This window comes from Aquarana catesbeiana, linkage group LG01 (genome assembly GCF_042186555.1).
Source record: "Aquarana catesbeiana isolate 2022-GZ linkage group LG01, ASM4218655v1, whole genome shotgun sequence".
NCBI lineage: Eukaryota > Metazoa > Chordata > Amphibia > Anura > Ranidae > Aquarana > Aquarana catesbeiana.
The window spans coordinates 675,296,118-675,321,013 of NC_133324.1; the positions used below are offsets into that span (position 1 = coordinate 675,296,118).

General features: G+C 40.3%; 1 protein-coding gene across 10 annotated transcripts in view; it reads right to left on the reverse strand.

Annotated features, from left to right (window-relative positions):
• Positions 1 to 24,896, reverse strand: part of CAMK2D (calcium/calmodulin dependent protein kinase II delta) — a 381,486-nt gene that overhangs the window by 121,346 nt on the left and 235,244 nt on the right. For all 10 annotated transcript variants that reach the window (XM_073603037.1, XM_073603064.1, XM_073603019.1 and 7 more), the window contains exons 9-11: positions 8,819 to 8,913; positions 8,393 to 8,515; positions 7,403 to 7,486 (exon numbers count right to left, since the gene is read on the reverse strand). In XM_073603037.1, coding sequence (XP_073459138.1) covers positions 7,403 to 7,486; positions 8,393 to 8,515; positions 8,819 to 8,913 — 302 coding nt within the window. The remainder of the gene's footprint in view (positions 1 to 7,402; positions 7,487 to 8,392; positions 8,516 to 8,818; positions 8,914 to 24,896) is intronic.

Consider the following 24,896-nt stretch of genomic DNA (forward strand, 5'->3'; position numbering starts at 1 on the left):
TACCAACATAGACTAAGCAACACAAGGGTACAAGATGATATTCAAACAAATTTTGACCTTCTCAACAAAAAATTAGGTGAAGACATGCACACATTCGTTAGTTAGCAAAGTAAAGCAGATGACTGATTAAGGCATTAAAGAATAAACAGCCCTAAGAACAAAAACTGTAATATATTTAGCTCTTAGTACTTAGATGTGCTGACTGCTTTAGTTTTTTTTTTTTTTATTAAAGGCAAACACAGAAAACACCTGAGGAGCTTGCCAGAAATTGAGTGTCCTCGTCACTTCCAGTGAGCTGCACTGAAGAATATCTTCCTTCTTAGATATGTTCTGTAATCTACCAATTACCCTGCCCCCTCCTTAAAGTGGCATATACAATTTATAAAGTGACATATGCAAAGGTCAAAATAGAAAATTATCTCCTCAATAATATATCTCAAATCACACTCTGTGACACCTTATGCATCAAAAACATCTTAAAAAAACACATGTAAATATATATAGATGGATATATATATATATATATATATATATATATATATATATATATATATATATATATATATAATCTATATATATATATATATATATATATATATATATATAATCTATATATATATATATATATATATATATAATCTATATATATATATATATATAGATTATATATACATATAGATTATATATGTATATATATATTTGAAATGTGTAGTCTCACCTGTTAATGGGGACCCTATTGATAAAAAGGGTCAATTGCACTTTCTTTACATATATAGACTCCCACTCCTCTCCATGTGCTGAAACTCAATGACAAACTGTCTCCCAGGAGTAGGTGGACCAAAAAGGAAGCATAAAGAACCAAATAGTGCAGACTGCTAGTCCATATCAATTTCCCAATAATGGCGTCCAAACTCCACCCTGCCTAATGGCGTCACCGCCCCTACTGACACGCTGCGCCAGATTTTCTTTCTAAAAGGCCTTTGAAAATACCAATCCGGGCTCAACGCATCAGGAGGGGTGGTGACATCATCACGCTGGGCGGAGTTTGGGAGCCATTACTGAGAGATTGAGTTTGCCAGTACTTTATGACATGCTTGTGAAATCTCTTAACATGTGAGCACAATCTGAGTTTTTTTCTACTCCGGGGAGACTGTTTGTCATTGAGTTTCAGCACATGGAGAGGACTGTGAGTCTTGTAAAGAGAGCACAATTGACCCTTTTTATCAGTGGGGCCCCCATTACCAGGTGAGAAGATACCAATAAGGTGTAGTGAAGATCACCTGGGTGTTCACTAACGTGGAAGGATTTCAATTTTTTGTGGCAAGAACTTGGAAATCGTCTACCGATTGCACAAAGTTTGGATGGTGTATGGGACACTTCATATGTTTGGGCTACTGTCAGAAACCATGATTTAGCCTGAGACAGAAGCACAGTTAAATCACACTTGTTTATTAATAATAATAATAATAATAATAATAATAATAATAATAATAATAATAAAAAGGTAAACAGAGTAAACGTAGTCAAAACATAGACAGAGTTCAGGAACTGGAATGGAATGTCAGCCAAGCAAGTCTTTAACAGGAACACAAGAGAGCGTCTCTAGAGATGTGTGTGACCAAGGCGAAGGCAGAGATCATCTGGGCTGGACGGCTTAAGTAGGCAGGACTGACGAGCAGGATATCATTAACAGGTGAGTGGCTGTGGAGAAAAAGGAGCTGGATTAGCTGACAGCTGAGCGGCCAGCTTTGAGAATGAAGGGCTTAGCCCAGCCCTGACAGTACCCTCTCCTCTATGACTCCTCCCCCTCGGAGGACCACCCAGCTTGAGGGGAAAACGTCTATGGAAATCACGGAGGACGAGACATGTACGTTCGAGGATGAGACCCAGGAGTGTTCCTCCGGACCGTACCCTTTCCAATGCACGGAACCTATGCGAGTCAACAATTAGACCGTGGGTGATACGCAGAGGAGAGAGCAAGCTGAATTCCCAACTGTGTACAAAAGGCTCGCCAGAACCGGGACACAGACTGACTACCCCTGTCCGAGACAATCACCTTGGGTAGCCCATGTAAGTGAAAGATCTCCCGAGAAAAAATGTAAGCCAGTTCCTTAGAAGTGGGCAACTTCTTAAGTGGAATACAATGGGACATTTTCAAAAACTGGTCAACCACCATAAGGATAACTGCATTGCCCTTGGAGTTGGGTAACTCCACAATGAAATCCATGGACAGGTGGGTCCAGGGCCTCTCTCCATTGGGTATGGGTTGTAGGAGGCCCACTGGAAGGTGTTGTAGAGTCTTACTCTGAGCATGCATCTACGAAGGCGGTTACATCAGCATGTAGACTAGGCCACCAGAATTGTTGGGAAATGGCCCAAAAGAGTTAATTCTTCCCAGGGTGGCCAGCAGCCTTGGGAGAATGGTACGTCTGGAGCATGGCAGTATGGAGACTATTTGGGACAAAGCAGCGGTCACAAGATTTCTTAGCAGAAGCATGGACCAGAGTGGCAAGAATTTTGTTACCCAAAGGAGAAGTGAGACTGGTGCGAACCGTAGCCAGAATACGATCAGGAGGAATCACAGGAACCGTAACGACTCCATCTTGGAAGTGGAGGAAAATTGTCGCAAAAAAACGTCAGCCCCTTAACATTCTTAGTACCGGGTAAGAATGAGACAATGTAATTGAACCTAGACAAGAAAAGAGCCCATTGTGCCCTTCTGGGAAAGAGGCGTTTAGTCTCAGACAAGAATGTGAGATTTTTTGGGCAGTAAGAATGAAAACTGGCATAGTGGCACCTTCGAGGAGATGTCTCCATTCTTTCAGGGCTAAAATGATCGATAACAGTTCTTTGTCACCAATCTCGTAATTGTACTCCGCAGGTGCCAATTTCTTGGAAAAGTAGCCACAAGGATGCATAAAGCTCTCAGATGTAGGACGTTGAGACAGAAGGGCTCCAACTCCAGTCTCAGAAGCATCAACCTCAAGGATAAAAGGTAAAAGGTAAAAGGTAGGATCAGGATGTGCCAACACAGGAGCAGAAACAAAGGCAGTCTTGAGACTCTCAAAGGCCTTAATGGACTCCAGAGATCAACTCTGTGTGTTACTGTCCTTTCTGGTCATATCAGTCAGGGGCTTTACCAGAGACGAGAAGTTACGAATAAACTTCCGATAATAGTTGGCAAAGCCAAGAAAACGCTGCAGAGGATGTAAACCTATGGGTCGGGGCCACTGTAGGACTGCTCAAAGTTTCTCTGGGTCCATCGAAAAACCAGCAGTGGAAATCACATAACCCAGGAATTTAACCTGTTCACGGTGGAATTCGCACTTCTCCAATTTACAATAGAGATGGTTCTCTTAGTTTGTGAACCACACGACATACATCTGTGTGGTGGCTCTCCAGGGACTTGGAAAATATGAGGATATCGTCGAGATAAACCACCACACATAACTGCAACAAATCTCAGAGGACATCGTTAATAAATTCCTGGAAAACTGCCGGGGCGTTACAAAGGCCAAAAGGCATTAAGAGGTACTCATATTGGCCTGTTCTGGTATTAAACGCAGTTTTCCACTCATCGCCCTCCTTAATCCTCACAAGATTGTATGCCTCTCTCAAATCAAGCTTTATGAAAACCGTTGCTCCCTTGAGGCGGTCAAATAACTTCGTAGTCAACAGAATCGGATAGGCATTCTTAATCGTGAAACGACTGAGACCCCTATAATCAATACAAGGTCTCAGTTCACCACTCCTCTTCTTCACAAAGAAGAAACCAGCACCAGCAGGAGACGAGGATTTGCAGATGAAACCTTGAGCAAGTGCGTCTGCAACATACTCCTCCATGGCCTTATCCTCCAAGACCGACAAAGGGTAAACCTGGCCACGAGGGGGTATGGCACCAGGTTGAAGGTCAATTGCGCAAACATATGACCGGTGTGGAGGCAAACTACTGGCTTGACCTTTGTCAAAGACATCACTAAAATCATGGTACCCCCCTGGCAGGGAGGAGAGTGAAGAGGTGCACAGGACCTTGGCTACCTTCTGGAAGCATGTCTCACTGCATTGTGGCGACCAGGAGAGAACCTCAGCACGGAGCCAATCAAAAGAGGGGTTGTGCCTCTGTAACCAAGGATAACCAATAACCAGCGGAAACTTAGGTGAGGAAATAACTTGCAATGGGATTATCTCATGGTGAAGAGCCCCTACGGCCATGGACAAATGAACAGTCTCATGAGTCACAATGGCAGGCTGTAGAGGTCTCCCATCAAGAGCCTCAATGGCAAGTTGAATGTCATGCAGCTGTAGTGGAATCAAGTGCTTCGATACAAAGGCAGCATCAATGAACAGGCCTGTAGCCCCAGAGTCAATTAGAGCCTGTATCTCGATGGACGACTCAGCCCAAGAAAGGGTAACCAAAACCAGGGGCTTATCCTTCTGGATAACTGGGGATGAAACGCCACCTTAGGTCTGTCCGTGACAGGACCACAAGGTTCGGGCGTTCCCTGGACGGGTAGGACAAGACTTCAAAAAGTGACCTGCCTGGCCACAAAGGCACAATCTCTCCCTACTCCTAAGGGTTCTCTCATCCGCAGAGAGACGCGTGAAGCCAGAGTGCATGGGTTCATCTTCACAAACCGACTCGGTACCAGGAGGCATGGGAGGTGAGGGAGACAAGGGTGGGACTGCAAAGTTCAGTGACAAATGTACAGGAGGCTTCCGCAAGCGCTCCTTAAAAGGAAGTCCTTCTCTGTGTCTGGAGACAATGAGGATGGCAAACGTGATCAAATTCTCCAGCTCAGTGGGTATATCTCAGGCTGCTATCTCATCCTTGATGGTATTCAAGAGACCATGAGAAAAAGCAGCCACAAGGGCCTCATTGTTCAAAGCAAGCTCTGCTGCGAGAATTCAATGGCGTAATCGGCAACAGTTCTCATACTGTTTGATGGACATGAGGCACTTGGCAGCAGAAGTGGAGCATCCAGGAACGTCAAATACCCTTTAAAAAGAAGCCACAAACGCTGGGTAACTCAAGACAACAGGTTTTTGCATCTCCCATAGAGGGTTTGCCCAGGCCAAGGCTCTCTCAGAAAGCAAAGATATCACAAAACCTGCTTCTGTCTGTAGGAAACGCCTGGGGCAGCATCTAAAAAGTATATCTCAACCTGGTTGAGAAACCCTCTGCATTGGACTGGATCGCCCCCAAATCGCTGGGAAAGCGGAGCGGAACCAGACATACCTCTTATAGAGGTGATACTCGAGGCGGGTGCCTGCACAGAGACTGGAGCAGCAGCAGGGATGGCCTGCAACAAAAGTTGTAATGGAGCAGCCACAGTGGGAGATTCCAGGTGAGCTGTGCCAAGTGGATTAACTGCATCTTCTGAATTCATGGCCTTCGCCTACTGTCAGAAACCATGAATCAGACTGAGACAGAAGTACAGTTAAATCACACTTGTTTAATAATAATAAAAAGGTAAACAGAGTAAACGTAGTCAAAACATAGCCAGAGTTCAGGAACCAGAACGGATAGTCAGACAAGCCAAAACGTCAGGGAGCCAGAGATGAGCGTAGTAGAACAGCAAACAGGATCTGGAGCCAGAAGGAATGTCAGCCAAGCAAGTCTTTAACAGGAACACAGGAGAGCATCTCTAGAGATGTGACCAAGGTGGAGGCAGAGATCTTCTGGGCTGGACGGCTTAAGTAGGCAGGACTGACGAGCAGGATATCAACAGGTGAGTCACTGTAGAGAGAAAGGAGCTGGCAATTAGCCGACAGCTGAGCGGCCAAGCTTTGAGAAGGAAGGGCTGAGCCCAGCCCTGATAGCTACACATTTCATATATAAATATTTTATGTCGTTTTTGTTTTTGATGCATAAGGAGTCACAGAGTGTGATTTGAGATATATTATTGAGGAGATCATTTTGCATTTTGATCTTTGCATATGTCACTTTATAAATTATATATGTCACTTTAAGGAGAGATTGAAAGCACTCCACTATTTGAACTACAGTGTTTTGCAAGTTAAACAGGGAACAGTCAGGTAGGAGATGTACATGCTTACACTGGTCTAAGCTATGGAAAAAAAAAACACACCTAAACTGCCGCTTTAAGTGAGGGGATTTTTTTTACACTATGGTATTAAATAAAACCTTTGGTAATTCTTCTTCTTAGGTTTCCACATATGAAGTAACAATGGAAAATTGCATTTTTGCTACAATAATATTTTTTCCACGGCAATACAGAATCAGCAATTAGCGAATTAAAGCCCACTCAAAAATGTTTTTTGCAATTAAAGCATGTACTAAGGTAGAGTGTATCAACCACCAACTTCTCATACCTTCTACATTAACAGTGATTTCTTTCACACATGGCTCTGAGCTTTAGCATCTATCTGGCAACAGCAAAGAATACTGTTGACACTGAACCAGTGATTGGCTGGCTCTACCTGAATGTCAGTCTGGAAAACTCTTTGCCAAAGACCACATCACCACTGAACCAGTATAGGTCATGAGATCCATACTCCTTTACTTTTATTTTTGTATGACTGAGCCATTTAAAATAAAAAAAAAAAAAAAATGAAATTTTAATTATTGCTCCATGAATGCATACATATTTATAATGGACATTACACTGGTGAACCAGTCAGTCTATACCAGGAGTCTCCAAACTAGTTGTTCAGGAACTACAATTCCCATCATGCCTAGTCATGTCTGTGAATGTCAGAGTTTTACAATGCCTAATGGGACATGTAGTTCGGCAACAGCTGGAGGGCTGTAGTTTGGAGATCTCTGGTCTAAACCATTAAAATTTGCAAGTTTTTCCACTTTAAGTTTGGGAAAATTACATCTTTACATTTGGCTATTTTGGTAGTTTAAAGGATATAGATTTGCAGTTCCTAAAGTTGTAACATATACATAGCATAGTATTGTTGGTCAAAAATGCTGGCCCTATAAAAAAAAAGTAATAATAATTATTTACTGCAAAAGGATTGTGAAGTACTATTTAAAGTGGTGGTAAACTAATAATAATAGTAAAAAAATAGCAAACAGATTTATACCTCCTACATCCATGATCCTCCTCTTTTGGGTTCACCCACTGGTGCTTCTGGCTCCTCCTCTTGTTATGTGCCCCCATAGCAAGCTGCTTGCAATGGAGTCACACCTGCAGGCTCGCTCCTGAGCCACACTGCCTACGTACATAGACAGACAGCGTGGCTCAGCTCTTCTGCTACAAAGTTTAACCAACAGCAGAAGGAATGAATGGCTCCTGCCTCAGAAAAGCCTGTGAGAACGGGGAGAGGCGCTACAGATGGGCACATCACTGGATCAAGTGATGACATTTTTGCAAGGAATGCATCAAGGTAAAAATTGTTTAGGCTTTAGGACCACTACAAGAATGGTGCTTACCTTCAACTTCCTCCGAGCATTAAACTTCTTCAAACAGTCTACAGTTTCCTGTCTGTGCATCATGGAGGCAACAGTAGAACGTTGCTGGAAAAAAAATTAAACACATCACATGACTATAAGGAAGCAGAAACATATCTACATATTATTGCACGTACAGACATTTTCTTGAATGTGTGATCACTGTCCAAGCCTCCTCTCCTAGATCTATCAAAACAATGTAGTAGAGTCCTACACATTAATCTACTAAAATTGTATCCAATATTTTCTAAAATGTGCTGGATTACTATGGGTTAAGTCCAACAAGGTATATTCCACCTCATGGAATCACTTTAGTTTACAATTTAAATTTTTAATATTGCGCTTCTGTTACCCAAGCCACTTGCTATGGGGGCACTCATGCATGCTTGCTTCCAGAGCATGGCAAAATGGCTCTTCTCTGCTCCCTCCTCACTGGCTGTGATTGACAGCAGCAGGAGCCAATGGCTCCCATTATTGTGTCTGAGCCATTAAAGAGAGAGAGTATTGTGTAATCCCAATAAAATGCATGACACACCACAAGAACAGCAGCTGGTACAGAGGTTGACACGTTTCACACAACTACATTGTGCCTACTCATAACCTAGGACTTTCGTTATATCAGTGTGTAGTCATTTTTCGTCATATTTGCTAATACATGGCTGGCGAGCCGAGGTGTTCACCCGTGTGAGGAGTCCCACCCATCTAAGCTGGGTGGAGCTGCTTGCAGAAGTTTTTTAACCTTATTGCATAGAATGCATTAAGATAAATAACCTTCTGCCTTTAGAACCACTTTAATAATAATTATACAGTGTATCACAACAGTGCTGTATCAATTTCCATTTCTAGTCTTGAATGTTTGTAGGACTTAACAGAATATATCACCTATAGTTTCATGTTTGAGTTTAGCTAATATTGTTTTATATAACAAAATACAAATACATTATTTGTTGTTTATTTATATGATATGCTTACACAGATCCATGGATGTTTCAGAGCTTCTGATGCAGTGATTCGTTTGGCTGGATTAATGGTGAGCATTTTATTAATCAGATCTTTGGCTTCAGGAGTCACTGTGTCCCATTCTGGTGATGGAAACTAAATGAGCATGGAAAAAAAACGAATTATATAGTATATATACATATATATAGTGTATATACACATCCAAACACATAAATATATGTAACATTTTTGTTAAAGAAAAACAATGAGTTTTCAAGGCTGGGATAAGTTGTTTTAAGGAAGACCAGAGATGACAGTTGTGATAGCATTGCTTGGTGGCTCTACACAAAAACAGCTATTTGGAAGATGCAAAAGGTGAAATCCCACCACTCTGTGATGAAAAGTAAATTCAGGAGTTTCTCAAATAACACACGAAGGCAGAAACTAATAAAAACTTACATCATAAGCACCAGCCTTTATCTGCTGGTACAGTCTGTGTTGGTCCTCATCCCAGAAGGGAGGATAACCCACCAGAAGAATGTAAAGGATCACACCTGCATAATGACAACAATAAAATATTTGTAAAATAGATTACAATTTTCTAAATAAAGCCATTGTATATCATTGCTACACAAGTGTATCCTGAAAGTGATATTTAAACTTCAGTGTTTTTAAGCAGTTTCAGCGCCTGATTTAATCACGTACTGAGTATGCAGCTATTTCATTTTTTTATCCCACGTACGTTCATCTTTAAGCTGCTGCCCAGGGTTTCCAGTTTCAGGGTGGCTCCTTTCTCTTGCAGTGTCCTATGGAGCCACGCTTGATGAAGGGGGCACATCGCTGCTCTGACTGCTCTCTATGGAGCCAGTGTGCTTTCCACCTTGAGCTGAAGTGACTATGAGTTATGAGCTATGCTATGAGTTAGCACTGATGCCAGGGCGAAACGTCAGCTCGTCTTTGTCTGCGGTGATCCTCTGTATTTTGATGTGTATCTTTCAATAAACTCGGCTATTATTTGAGTGCGGCTGTCCAGAATCTATTCATGCCTATTGCGATCAGCATTAAGCCAGCACCTGTGACCTCCATACCAAGATTGATCTACTTTTTGCCTATGAAGAGGCCCTAGAGCGGTGTTCATTTCTTCTTGAGCTGAAGTGACATCACCAATGAAAGCTCTGTCACTTGGGGGTGACATTATTTCCATTCGAGGTTGGATGCATGGCGATTCCATAGAGAGCAATCGGAGTGGTGCTCCTCCTAGTGGACTAGGCTGAGCAAACTGAGTGCTGGGTAATAGGCACAAGCATCTGTGAGTGTGTAATCTTGTTCCTATTGATAATTTCAATTTGAATAAACGGTTTTACACTTTGAGGTCCCCTGTTGGTCTGTGTTTTGCATACTGAACCTAGTGGACTAGGAGAATCTAAGGAATTTTGAATTCCAATTAAGGCAACCTTTATAAGAATGATCAATCTATTTTGGAGAAGCAAGTAACCCATGTATATGTGAAGAATGGAATTATCTACAAAGTGCTTATTGATCTTCCTAAAATTAAGAAGTCAAATTTCCAGTGAGTCTTCTATCCTAGTGGAGTGAAGGCACCAAAACACTGAAAATTGGCACTCCAATTTGATTGTGTGGCATTACATTTGCACTTTATTTACAAGGAATTTAATGGGCTTAACATTTGAGAGACTGATATGTTTATTGGCGCACTTTAAAATTGTGATATGAAATATTGATTTTTGGCTTATTGACATACATTTGTTTATAAACTGCACAGAGAAGGAAGGTGATTTTACATTATTTATTTAAACAAGATTTATAAAATATGCATGATATATATTATTGATTGCACTTTATTAATTAGTAGATTTTGCACTATATTTATTCATCACATTGTATTATTTGCACTAGGGGTCGGCACAATATATGGGAGCACTGTTACTCTTCTCAAATAATTTGCCTTAGAGTACCAATAGGAGGTACTTTGTAACAGTAGCTCACAGAGGCTATTTTTATACACAATTTTTCTTTTTTACACCTTTTTATTTTTGGTTGTATTAGTAATTAGATGGGTGGTATTCTCTAAATACAGGTGACACCTCTTATAACACAGTCCCATAGCCTAGGATGGCAGAGCACTGCTCTGCTCCTTCAACCTCCTCCTCCTCCATTCTCCTCCCCCATCCCATCTTCAAGCTAACGGATTGGCTAGAAACTGCACTGTCTACAGTTAATTTTTTCCTGTAAAGACTGGAAGTTCAGGGAAGCAGGATCAAGAGAGCAGGAGCAAGCAGCATTAAAAGTTAAAACGTGTAAGTGCCTGGGTAAGAATTTTAACAAATAGTTCACTAGGAAAAGTTTACTTTATTGTGATCAATGTGTGCCCCAAATAAAACAATGAGGGTTTACTACTAATGTAAATGGGGTAAAATCATTATCAAAAGGTACGCTGAGTGGTGGACATACTGTACATTCAATTATTTTCTAGATCACATGCCAGACAAAAATGTATGCATCAATGCTTGCATGCTATGCAAGAGCCAAGAGCCAGCTGGTAGCAGGATATACCTTCCCTGTTACATAGCACCCTGGAGCTGTCTGAGCCACCTGCATTTCTGCAAAGACAGCCTTTGTGAAAGTTGAACAACTATACTGTGAAAGTAGGCAAGACTAATGCATTTCATTTGGCAAAGGTCAGAACTCTTAGTATGTCTATGGGGGCTCACTATAGTACTGTGATATGAAGGTTGGGGCAATGCCCAAAGTCCAACTTTTGGTCAGACCTGCTACACTCACAGCAAATTATATATAAAATAAATAATATGTTGGCAGTGCCTACTATGTTAATACGAGTATGGATATCCTTTAGCACAAGGAAAATTCTTCATGAGGGGGACCCTCATGCAAAACAAAAAGAAAAAAAAGAAAAGAGCCCCGCTCTAACCATCAACCTGAAGTATATCTAAAACCATTTTCGGTTGTGGATAGGTATAAATCTATATAATATTGTACTATGCTATGACTATATTACATAATTTGGCTATTCTTCAACAAAGCTTCACATATCTAGCACACAATACTCAAATTTTTGCTTTATCTGTAAAATAATTTTCTTGGAGTACATCACAGGACACAGATGACTTGATATTTATGACTACTTGGTTATGCTGCTACCTTCATGTGAATGGTCCAAAAAAAGGCAGGAGTTTCCACCCACACATAACCTGTCCCAACTAATCCTCAAGTTTTGTAGAAAAAAAATGCAGAGACAAGAGGGGGGAATCTCTGTGTCCTGTTATATACTCCAAGAATAGGATTTTACAGGTAAAACAAAAATCCTAATTTCCTAATCGTACATCACAGGACACAGAGAACTTGATATTCATGACTACTTGGGATGTCCCAAAGCACTGAACATTAAGGGTGTGCAACATAGCAACACTCTCAAAACCAGAACAGGGAGAACCCCCTACAAAGAGCCTGCAGGTCCTTCCACCTAAAATGGTCTTCTGTGGAGGATTGAATATTTGCCTGAAAAAACATATAAATGTGTGAAGAGAAGACAACTTAATAATAGAAGCTTGATGCTAAAACACCCAGGAATCTGACACTCCTGGTGGACTTGCTCTTAAAACCATATGCCTGAGAAAATAGCTGACAAATCCATTAGAAATAGTGGATCGAGAAGACGTCTGGTCCCTAAAAGAATCCTCAGACAGAACAAAGAGAGGACCAGGCTGTTGAAAAAGAGTGAAGCACTTTTTTCTTAGGATATCTAAGTTTTGGACATAAGATGACAACACAATGCCATGATTCAGGTGGAAATCACCTTAGGTAGGAATAAGGACCAAGGCCTCCATTCCACCTTATCCTGGTGAAGAACCAGGAAAGGATTCCCTAGAGGAATACGCAGCCAACTCTGAGACCCTGCAATTCAGGATAAGGGTCAACAAAAAAAATAACCATGCACACAGAAAAACAACAAGGGAATCTCTTGCAGAGATTCAAAGGGGAAGTCATCAAAATAAACAAGACAAAGTTCAGGTCAAATGGAGACAAGGGAGTACACACAGGCAGAAAAATCCATTATACATTCTGCACAAAAACTTTAAAGCTAAACTAAACCCATTGATTTTTTTAATTTCAAAAAACAGTTACAGTCTTATATGACTTGAACGGAACTGTCACATTGGTTTTTTCTCTCAATCAAACTGTCAAACCATTAAATGACTGGTGTCATAAGTGATCACATGTGCAGCATCATGGCAGTTAAAGATCAAACAGAGGCCAAGATGGCAGCTTCCTTGGCTGAAAATTATAGGAGGGTTTAGTTCTGCTTTAAACAGGAAATGACACGCCATAAAATCTCTGAAAACAGAATGTCCGAGGCCATAATATGTGCCTTGATGATACTCAGTGAAATACTTAATGAGAGTCATCTTGACACCAGACTGGACTGTTGAGGATGACACTTGCAAGCCTCACACAAGGCAAAATTCTTTGATATCGATTTTCTAGCTCTGAGGAGTGTAGGAATGACAGAGTCAGAAACTCTCCTGTCTTTCAGGATGTGGGCTTCAGTAGTATTTCATCAAGCCAGTGACTGTAAAAAGCATAATGGAAGATGTCACTGCAAATCCAGTCAATCTGGAAGAGCCCATGGCTCCTCTACCAAGAGATTTACGATGTCTGTAATCAGAATAATGTCTGATGAGTGCAATCAGAATCACTGGAATGCCTTTCACCTTTATCTTGGGCAAGAGGCTAGGATGGAGATAAGACACAGATCAGGAGAAACTAATCTCAAGGAATCACCAGGACATTTAACACAAACAATTGAGGATCTCTGGTTCAGGATATAAACCTGTTAAGTTTGTTGTTAAATCTGGACGCCAAGAGATTCACATCTGAAGTCCTTAGCTGCATAAAAATACTGTGAAAATTTCTGGGTGAATGGCCTATTCTCCCAGAATCAGTTGCTGATGACTGAGAAAGTCTGCCTATCACTTTTCCATACCAGGAATACACATGGCGGAGATTGACAGAAAATGCAGTTTTGTGCAGACAATATTAGCCATACTTCTTCTTGAGCAACATGATGTCTTGTCCCTCCTTGATGTATGCCACAGCCGCAGAATGATCCAAATGCACACTTATGGGAAGACCCAATTGGGGACAGACCAGTGTGGAAGAGCCAGCCACATCACCCAAAGTTCCAAGACATTGATCGGCTCTTCAGCTCCTCTGACAACCACATTCTCTGAACCAAGAGCTTCTCCAGTACACCTCCTCAGTTGGCATCTACTATCAAGACCTTCCAATTCATCTGATGAAACGATTTCTTTGTATCCAGCTTCAGAACTAACCAGGTCTTGGGAGTCAGATGCATAGGCAGATCAAGGACTCATAATGCTTGTTCTACACCAACAAGATATTGAGATATAGAGCTCTGGAGTGAAAATGGGCATAGGGGACTGTATCAAAGGTGAGTCGACTACCATCTTCTCCAGCACCTTCATGCAGGCCCAAAAGGAGAGACTTCCCAATGACTTCAGGGACACGTAAGGGACAGAAACAGGGTTTGGAAAGACAGGCATTTATCCTCTGTAAGCGGTACTTTCACCCATGCCGTGTTGAATTCTAAGCCTAAGTACTCCAAACATTGTGTCAGAACCAAGGCTGACTTTTTAAGAATCAGTGTCCAGCCAAGCCTCTCCAGGACTCGTATCCTCTGCTGGACAATCGACATCAGCCTCTGAACTGACTGTTCCTTGAGAAGCAGGTCGTCCAAGTGTCCCGCAATAGTGATATCCTGGGTTCTCAACAATGCCAGAACCAACACCTCAGTAAACACTCTGGGGGCTGTGAAGAGGCCAAAGGGCGATGCCACAAACTGATAGTGGCGATCTGCCACTGGGAATCGCATAAACCGCTGGCAGGGCCATAAAATCAGGAAGAGTACATAGGCATCCTTCATATCCACTAATGTGAGCAAGTCCCCTTGATGAAGTAAAGCAATCAACAACCAGGCAGATTCCATCCTGATTTTTTGTACTTTCAGGAAGTTATTGAGACCCTTGAGGTCTAGAATAGACCAGATGTCTCTATTTGGCTTGGCAACTGAGAACAGGTTCGAATAGAAGCTATGAAACCCCTCATCTGCTGCCACAGGTGAAATGAGTCCCTGAGACAGCAGACTCTCTAGGGCTGAAAAAAAAAACATAATTTTTTTGTAGTTCTGAAGATAACCTTGAGCGATTAAAACATGGAGGGGGAAGCAGTGTGATTCTGACTTCTAGCTTCTGTACATGATGCTGCAGGCCCAGTCTTCTGTGAGTCCAAGTGGACGCAAAGGCCAATAGATGTCCTGCATATGTGCAAGTTAGAGTGCCCTTTTCCTGTGAGGAGGATTGCCTCTGGAACTGGAGGACTTGGGGGTCCATTTCTTCTTAAGGAACAGGAATTTGGCTTTTGTTTAGAGCCCAAGACTGGCTGCTTATGAAAAGGAACTATTTCTTGATTTCAAAGGTGTCACCAGTTTCTGACCTGTCATCTTTTTCTTCTTCTAAAGAGGCAAGAGAGTGCTCTTCCCACCATCACCTTCTGGATGGCAAGGATGGTCCAAGCAAGCATTCGCCCTCAAAGGACAGCCTCTCAATTTGCTTATTGCAAGGAAGTTTTGTTGACCAACGCTTGAACCATACAATCTCTCTCATGTGGACAGACGTAGTGCCCACCTGTGAAAGCTGTCTTGCCTCTTTAGGCATCCACCAGGAAAGTTAAGAAAGAAATACTCTCAGAAAGAATACTGCAGCTGTCAAATGGGAGGATCTGCAATGTCTGATAACGTCTGAAATTGAGCAAAGACTTCACCCAAACTTCAGGGACCTTGAAAACTCCCACCACAGCTATCAGACCCGCTACCAGAGTAGGAAGCCTTAAAGAGGACCTCTAACCTCTTATCAATTGTTTAACCCAATCTGCATACATCACTTCTTGCAAGGGTGCACTGGAAAGGATTGTTTGGCAGCTGTCATGACCCAAAACCAGGGGCAGAGGATTCCGGCAGCGGTAACTTAAGGTTAGTGCATACCAGCCCATCTTTGTCCTGTGTTTGAGACAACTTTGGACTTTGGGATTCCTCCTGGGAGGATTTGTCCATAACGTCCACCTCTTCTTCTTTCAGATGCTTCATCCTCTCACAAAAGGGTAGGAGGGAAGGAAAGTCGCAGGCGTTCCAAGCTAGTAAAAAATCCCTGAGAGCTGATCATGTGGCCCAGATATGGCTGAAGAAAATTCCTCCCTTAACACATAAGAAGTGCAGGATTGTCCCACTCAAATAGTGTAAATACCAGATAAGGCCAAGGATTTAGGACTAATCTGACCTTTTGGGTAGCCAATACAGGGCCAAAAGGGTTTTCCCTACCTGATAGGAGGAATTTGGGAGCCCACTCCTTCGACCTTCACCCCACCTCTTGCCTGTGCAAGGTCATGCCTTGCTGAGGGTTAAAAAGGCCTGTGGACCCCAGAAAGAAACTACCACCCAGCTGAAAGGAGTGTCAGCCTAAGCCAGAACACCTGCAGGGCACTCACCCTCAGTAGACATACATCACATCATCACACATCAAAATACTTCCTGTGTCGAGATGAAGAAGTGGCAGAACTGTAGCCAGAATGTGCTGAGTTAGTAGACTGTGGTGCCATCGGTAATCTGTAGCTCAGGAGCTCCATTTTAAGTGAACTGTGTCCACGAACCAGAGAAATTGGCACCCATGGAGACACGTATAATGACATCAATGTGCACAAATACCACAAAAATATTCATCATGGCGAGCATGCCCCGCAGGGCCTTCGGGGACTCGTCTACCTTCCAAGGGGATCACCGCACTAGACCTGTAGAGCATCCTGCTAGTGAGGTCACCAGATACACTACACTGACCAGCAGACATTATAGGCTTCCCTGTTCCTGTATGTGGGGTCCAGGTACAATCCCTCTTGGCCTGCTGGCCATAGTGCTGATCTGGATTGAGCTTCACATGGGGTGTAAGGAACAGGCCAGGATTTACAGGAGCAAAGTCTACTACAGAAATCTTCAGAGAGACAAAGGGAGACACATCCATCATCTAAGGACACTAGAAAAAACTCAGGCTTAGTGGACTGGAAGGTGGTATGCCTGGGCAGGGATTCCTGCCTTTATTTGGCAAGTGTCCCTTTACCTGAAGGTGGCAGTATAACCAAGTAGTCATGCATATTAAGACCACTGTGTCTTGTGATTATATATATATATATATATATATATATATATATATATATATATATATATATATATATATATATATATAAAAAAAAGAAAAGTAGCTTTTACATATAAATGACAAATATTTCTTACAGTGAAACAAAATCCGGCCCTGTACTATGGCTTTATCAAAGTCTATCTGACATTATCTCGAATCTTCATTATAAAATATACTTTTCACTACATGATTTAATTTAGGTATACATGAAAGAATAATGTGTGCTTATAATAAGGATATTGTCAGCAAGACCAACATATTGGTTATAACATCAACACACAAATCCATGTGGTGTTTTACTCTTTATTAACTGAAATTCCTAAGAACTGTTATTTGTTTTCCAGTGTTTATGCAGTAGGAAGCAAGCTGATCTTTAAATAAACTACATATCCCCATTTGACTTTATTGCTTTCACTATGAAAATCTGAGGCAAGGTTTTAGTATTAATGTTATATGATATGCTCTTGAAACAATATTGGCTATATGAACAGTACTTCAGATGTAGACATAGAATAGCATGTTTCTTTAAGGCAGAACTAAATCATCTTTTTATGCAAACACTCTGAAATTGCATATTTAAATTTGTGCATGCTTGCAAAACTGTTACCTTCTGCCTCATCCATATTTTATGTTATCCATATGCCATCTTACAAAGTCTGTTCTATTACCACTTCTCAGCATTGGTGGGAGGTGATAATGGTGGTAATTTTATCTAAGGGAAAAGAAGTAATCATTCCCCTCTGCAGGATCTTTTTTTTTGCCAGGATTGGGTTAGTAATAAGAGGGTTCTATGTTCACCTTTATCCTTTTGCTCTCCTGCTTTTTTTTTATAGTTTACTTGTTCTTTATTAGAGGTCACAAAACGTTATCATACATATTAAATAATGATAGTACAAACCTTGCTAAAAGGCATAAATTGGGATAAAATATTAGGAACAAAGAATATGGAGGAGAGATGGGTTTGCTTTAAGAGCATATTAAATAAGGGCATTAGCCAATGTATCCCATTGGGTAATAAATTTAAGAGCGAACAAAAGTCCTGGATGGCTTAACTCCAATGTAAAAATGCATATAAAAGCAAAGGAGAAGGCCTTCAAAAAAATACAAGGTTGAGGGATCATCCTCAGCATTCAGACTTTATAAAGAATGCAACAAGAAATGTAAGGGTGCAATTAGGACGGCTAAGATTGAACATGAAAGACACATAGCGGAGGAGAGCAAAAAAAAATCCCAAGAAATTCTTTAAGTATGTAAACAGTAAAAAAGGGAGGACAGACCATATTGGCCCCATAAAGAATGAGGAAGGACATCTGGTTACAAAGGATGGGGAGATGGCGAAGGTATTGAATTTATTCTCCTCAGTCTTCACGAGTGAATCGGGGGGCTTCAGTAACCAAAACTGCAGTGTTTATCCTCATGACACAACACTGGAAGCACCTCCGTGGTTAACAGAGGACAGAATTAAAATTAGACTTGAGAAACTTAACATTAATAAATAACCAGGACCAGATGGCTTGCATCCGAGGGTACTTGGGGAACTCAGTCAAGTGATTGCCAGACCGTTGTTCCTAATTTTTACAGTCTACTGACTGGAATGGTACCAGCTGATTGGAGAAAAGCCAATGTAGCACCAATATTTAAAAAGGGCCCAAAATACATCCCTGGGAATTACAGACCAGTTAGCCTAACATCAATAGTATGTAAACTCTTGGAGGGGATGATAAGGGACTATATACAAGATTTTAGTAATAAGAACGGTATCATTAGCAGTAATCAGCATGGATTCATGAAGAATCGTTCTTGCCAAACCAATCTATTAACCTTCTATGAGGAGGTGAGTTGCCATCTAGATAAAGGAAGGCCCGTAGACGTGGTGTATCTGGATTTTGCAAAAGCATTTAACACAGTTCCCCATAAACGTTTACTGTACAAAATAAGGTTCGTTGGCATGGACCATAGGGTGAGTACATGGATTGAAAACTGGCTACAAGGGCGAGTTCAGAGGGTGGTGATAAATGGGGAGTACTCGGAATGGTCAGGGGTGGGTAGTGGGGTTCCCCAGGGTTCTGTGCTGCAACCAATCCTATTTAATTTGTTCATAAACGACCTGGAGGATGGGATAAACAGTTCAATCTCTGTATTTGCAGACGATACTAAGCTAAGCAGGGCAATAACTTCTCCGCAGGATGTGGAAACCTTGCAAAAAGATCTGAACAAATTAATGGGGTGGGCAACTACATGGCAAATGAGGTTCAAAGTAGAAAAATGTAAAATAATGCATTTGGGTGGCAAAAATATGAATGCAATCTATACACTGGGGGAAGAACCTCTGGGAGAATCTAGGATGGAAAAGGACCTGGGAGTCCTAGTAGATGATAGGCTCAGCAATGGCATGCAATGCCAAGCTGCTGCTAACAAAGCAAATATTGGCATGCATTAAAAAGGGGATCAACTCCAGAGATAAAACGATAATTCTCCCACTCTACAAGACTCTGGTCCGGCCGCACCTGGAGTATGCTGTCCAGTTCTGGGCACCAGTCCTCAGGAAGGATGTACTGGAAATGGAGCGAGTACAAAGAAGGGCAACAAACTAATAAAGGGTCTGGAGGATCTTAGTTATGAGGAAAGGTTGCGAGCACTGAACTTATTCTCTCTAGAGAAGAGACGCTTGAGAGGGGATATGATTTCAATATACAAATACCATACTGGTGACCCTACAATAGAAATAAAACTTTTTCGCAGAAGACTCGCGGCCACTCATTAAAATTAGAAGAAAAGAGGTTTAACCTTAAACTACGTAGAGGGTTCTTTACTGTAAGAGCGGCAAGGATGTGGAATTCCCTTCCACAGGCGGTGGTCTCAGCGGGGAGCATTGATAGCTTCAAGAAACTATTAGATAAGCACCTGAATGACCGCAACATACAGGGATATATGGTGTAGTGCTGACATGCGGTCACACACATGGGTTGGACTTGATGGACTTGTGTCTTTTTTCAACCTCACCTACTATGTAACTATGTAACTATAGTTAATGCCACTGCTGGTACAGAAATATAATAAACAAATCACAGGTTACAGGGTGCAGACCGAGTAGACATACAATGTTAACAAGTGGCTTCAAGCGTGTCAAGAACAGATGTATAATGCTGTGTTAAATAGTAAGATCTTTAAAGGTGTTGAGGAAGCTTGGTTGTTGTGCAGAATCCCACAATCTAGTGTTTTTCAGTTTATCAGCTAGCAAGAGGTGAGTTACAAAAGTTCTGTATGAAGAGGGAAAATGTTCAATTTCCGAATGTAGTAAGGTAAGTGCCGGAGAAAGTTTCTCAAGAGTACCTGTAATATCAGAGATCAGGGATAAAATTTTGTTCCAGTAAGAGCAAAGGGATTTGCAGAAGCAGAATATATGGTAGAGAGAACCCATCTCTCTGTACTTTCTCAAGCCCTTAGAGCAGGGATTTCAAACTAGCGTCCCTCCAGCCGTTGCGGAACTACAAATCCCATCATGCCTCTGGCTATGGGAGTCATGCTTGTAACTGTCAGCCTTGCAATGCCTCATGGGAATTGTAGCTCTGCAACAGCTGGAGGGCCACTAGTTTGAGGCCCCTGCCTTCGAGGGACGTGAGTGATCTAATTTCAAGATTTTGTAAAAGGTAAGGTACCATGTACAGTATGTATTATTTTTTGAAACTTCTCAATGGTTCGTGCATTAAGATGCTCTATATAAGTGCAGGATATTGCTATTTTCCAAGGTTGATGATACTGTATATTCAAGATCCAGCTAATTTTCTCACTTAAAGTCTTTAGCATATCGAATAACAACAATCTGTACATACATAGGATACAGAAGGTGGTCCACTGTGCGTTTAGAGAAGAAGTGATGGAAGTAGCCAGAAGCAGGGACTGAAAATTCTCTGTGGAGGGGATCAAAAGATTTAACACCTTTCCCAAAGATTTACTTTTCCCCCAACTGCAAGTACTAACATAATAGTACACTCCTCCTTGTTTACAACTCCTCCTTGTTTTTACAGTTTTTTGTTTTTTACAGTTTTTCTTCAGTTGTGTTAAGAAGTTGGTTTTGCTTCACCTACATGGACTTATGGCTCTCTCCAACATTCCGCTGTTCACTCACAACAAATATCCACATATTTTCCACTCAGACAATCACAAAAAGAAACAAGGAGTAATAATTGCAGTAAGAGACACCGTAACATTTAAGATGCTGGATTTACAAACAGACGACCACGGAAGATTTATTATATTAGTGGCTACCATAGACAACATAACATATACAACTGCCAATGTCTATGCACCCAACACCATCCTCACCGATTCTTGCGGAAAATATTGAAAAAAATACGTAAAATCCAAAAAGGTAACATCATTTGTGGTGACTTTAATGCCTCTATGGAACCAAATATTTATACGACCAAGAAGAACCACACCATCAGATTGGGACTAAGTGATTTTTTTTTTTCAAGAAGACCTGTATGAACCCTGGAGGTGTCTTCACTCCACTGAAAAGGATTATACATTCTTTTCCAATGCACATAAAATCTACTCAAGAATAGATTTTTTCATCACAGACAAAACACTCTTACAAAAAACAATAGACGCCAAAATTCATAATATTACCTGGTCAGACCATGCACCAATTACATTAGAAATACAGGTGGTCAGCAATGCAACAACACATTTCTATGGAGAAAAAGTACTTATATTTTATCACAAGAGAAGCACATGTCTCTGATGAAAGAAAAGCTACAGGAGTTCTTTATGGTAAATGATAACGATTCTGTGTCGAGCACTATTCTTTGGTGTGCCCACAAAGCCTACATTAGAGGTTTGCTAATTCAACTAGCCTCTAGGGAGAAAAACGAGGAACTCTACCACTATAGATAAACTAATGAGCAATATTAAAACCCTAGAAAAAGATCATAAAAAGCGACCTAATGACCCACAGTTGTTACACCAACTTAATAACTGTAGAAAGGAATTAAGAGCTACTCTAGTAACTAACCACGATTATTTTAAGAAACTAAAACTTAACTTTTATTCACAAGGTAACAGAGCAGGGAAGTTGTTAGCCTCCCAACTTTGAAAACAACAAATCAAAGGTAGAATTCACAAAATGGTCCATCATGACAATGGAAGGGTCATTTACAATCCCAAAGATATAGCGGACAACTTCTCAGATTATTATGGACTCCTCTATAATCTAAAGGAGGATTAGAATACTCCCCAACCTTCACCGGAGGACATAACAAAAATTCTAGATAATATCAAGCTCCCAAAGATTGATGCTGCTACCCTTGATAATCGAAATAAGCCGATTACAGAACAGGAAATATCAAAGGCCATTACAGACATCCCAATTAATAAGGCACCAGGTGTCGACGGCCTCTCTGGTGAATATTATAAAACATTTGCCACTACTTTATTACCCCACCTGATTAAATTGTACAATTTTACAGCCTCTAGTAGTAATAATTTCTCAAAGGAAATGTTGGAAGCTATTATAATAACAATACTGAAACCTGGGAAAGATACTACTTCACCGGCCAATTATAGGCCAATATCATTATTAAACTCCGCCATTAAAATTTATGCTAAAATACTAGCTAGTAGACTGTTGGAAATTACTCCCTATCTTATCGGATTGGATCAAGTGGGCTTTGTTAAAGGTCGGCAGGCCCCTGATGGAACAAGGCGTATGATTAATTTGATTCAACAAGTGGAGAATAGTGGAGTGCCTTCTCTGCTTCTTGCTTTAGATGCAGAGAAGGCATTCGATAGAGTTCATTGGGGCTATCTATCAGCAACACTTATGAAATTCGGATTTACAGGTTTCATTCATTCAGCCATAATGTCCCTCTATACAAAGCCCTCTGCTAAAGTATTCACTTCAGGAAATTTGTCCAAAAGCTTTGACCTTTCTAATGGCAGAAGACAGGGCTGCCCTCTTCCGCCTATAATATTTTCATTGGCAATAGAACCTTTGGCAGAACTAATCCGTTCTAATGAATCAATTACAGGTATTAAAGTGGGCAATATTGAACACAAATTAGGATTATTCGCTGATTATATAATACTTTCCTTATCCAATCCTGAAACCTCTCTCACCAATGTGCAAAATATATTAGAATCCTTTGGGAAAATCTCATACTACAAAATTAATAGCAACAAATGTCATGTCCTGCCTATAAATATATCCCAAAAAAGCTACATGACCCTTAAAAATTAAACTACTAGAAAATATAAATAAGGATCTCCAATCTTTCCATAAAACACAACTCTCCTGGGTAGGGAAAATAGTGGCTTTTAAAATGCAGACCCTTCCTAAAATTCTTTATTATTTCCGCTCGCTCCCCATCCAGGTGAACAATACATTTTTCAACCAGGTGAATCTAAAACTTAAAAAATGTATTTGGAATGATAAAAAACATAGAGTAGCTCTCTCAATTCTTACCACTACTAAGAATAAAGGTGGAATGGGTCTCCCAGATATTCGACAATATTACTATGCATCACTCCTTGATCAAATGAAATTTTGGTTTTCTAATTCAGACAAGAAACTTTGGGTAAATATTGAAAAAGAAGTCACTAAGGGCAATGACATGTGTGCATTAGCTATAGCGTATGCTTTGCTTCCTAAAGTCATAATACCAAAACTCATCACTGTTAAATCCACGTTGATAGCTTGGAAACACATATTATCTAGATCAAAAGAACTAGGTGAACTAATTAAAATCCCTGTGCCCTTAAGAGTGCTGGACTACTGTAGAGCCTGTATCTCATTGAATAATTGGATTTCACAGGGGTTTAATTACTATGTCAACCTACCCCTAGACTATAAAGAGTTGGTGTTAAAAAAACTTAGACATTTTGAAAGATTAAAGAAACTTGAACCAGAATCGAGCATGAATATCCCATCAATAATCTGGAAGTTCATACTGAACAAATACTCTTGTGATAAGAAAGGAATATCCTTATTTTACAAACTTTTCTCAGAATTCCCTAAATCTGTTAAAACCAATAATATGCTGAAATGGGAAAAGGATCTTTCCTTACCTATTTCTTGGCAACAATGGAATAAGGCCATAATTCTGAGCACTAAGGCATCATCCTGCGTTGAACATTGGCATAATGCCCAAAAGATATTAAACAGATGGTACCTTACACCATATAAACTTTCCAAAATCTACCCATCACTCTCCCCAACTTGCTGGTGATGCAATGAACAAACTGGTTCCCTTTATCATATTTTATGGAATTACAAAAATCTTAGTAGTTTTTGGAAATCAGTTTCGACATTTATTGCTAACCTCACTGGTAATTTACTTCCCCATACTCCCGCAATGGCCCTTTTAGGAATAAATCTGGATCTTTACTCTGTAGAATATAGAACAGTAGTAGCAAATGTATTAATAGCAGCAAGGCTGACTATAACAAAACTATAGAAATCTAACGAAGCACCGAATTTATCTGATGTTGTTATAAGATTGAATACACAAGCTCAATATGAGTTAATGTTGGCGTATAAAAATTACAACACGGTCAAGTTTGAGAAATTGTGGCAAATATGGACTAGTCACCCTAGAGCTTCTAAAACATGAGCTGCAGTTCTTAAACCATATTTCAGTATTATTCCATGAGTGATATCAAGGCTTCACAGTTCTCTCTTTTTCTATTTTTTTGAATTGTCCATGATAATGTTGTCATTATATTAGTTAGCGCCTGTTTACAGTTAGAACCCAATGGGGTAAACAGGGATGTTACTATACTGTTTATGTATGCTTTATTTGATCATCTGTATGACTACTGTCCATTACTTTGATTGAGATTAGTATGTAAATGTTTTACTGCTATAACTGATTGTTGTATGCCAAAACCAGCTGCCTGTTTTTTCTGTTATTTGTATGGAAATTTCAATAAAAATTCTTTAATGATTAAAAAAAAAAGCTACAGATATAAAGATATTGAAAAATTGCTTTTGAAATGCTTTTGAAATAACATATTAAATCTTATTTGAGATATTAGTGATCTGTGTTATATATACTTTACAATTAATTTATTTGTATTTTTTTGCAAGAGTTTTACTATTTACTATTGCAGTCTCTTCTAATAAAAATTGAATGACAAAAAAAAAAAAAAAAAGATTTAACACCTTGAGAGGAAAGTAGTTGTTTGATTGTGATGATATCATGAAGTTTACAGGAAGTTAAACCAAGATTGGGGAT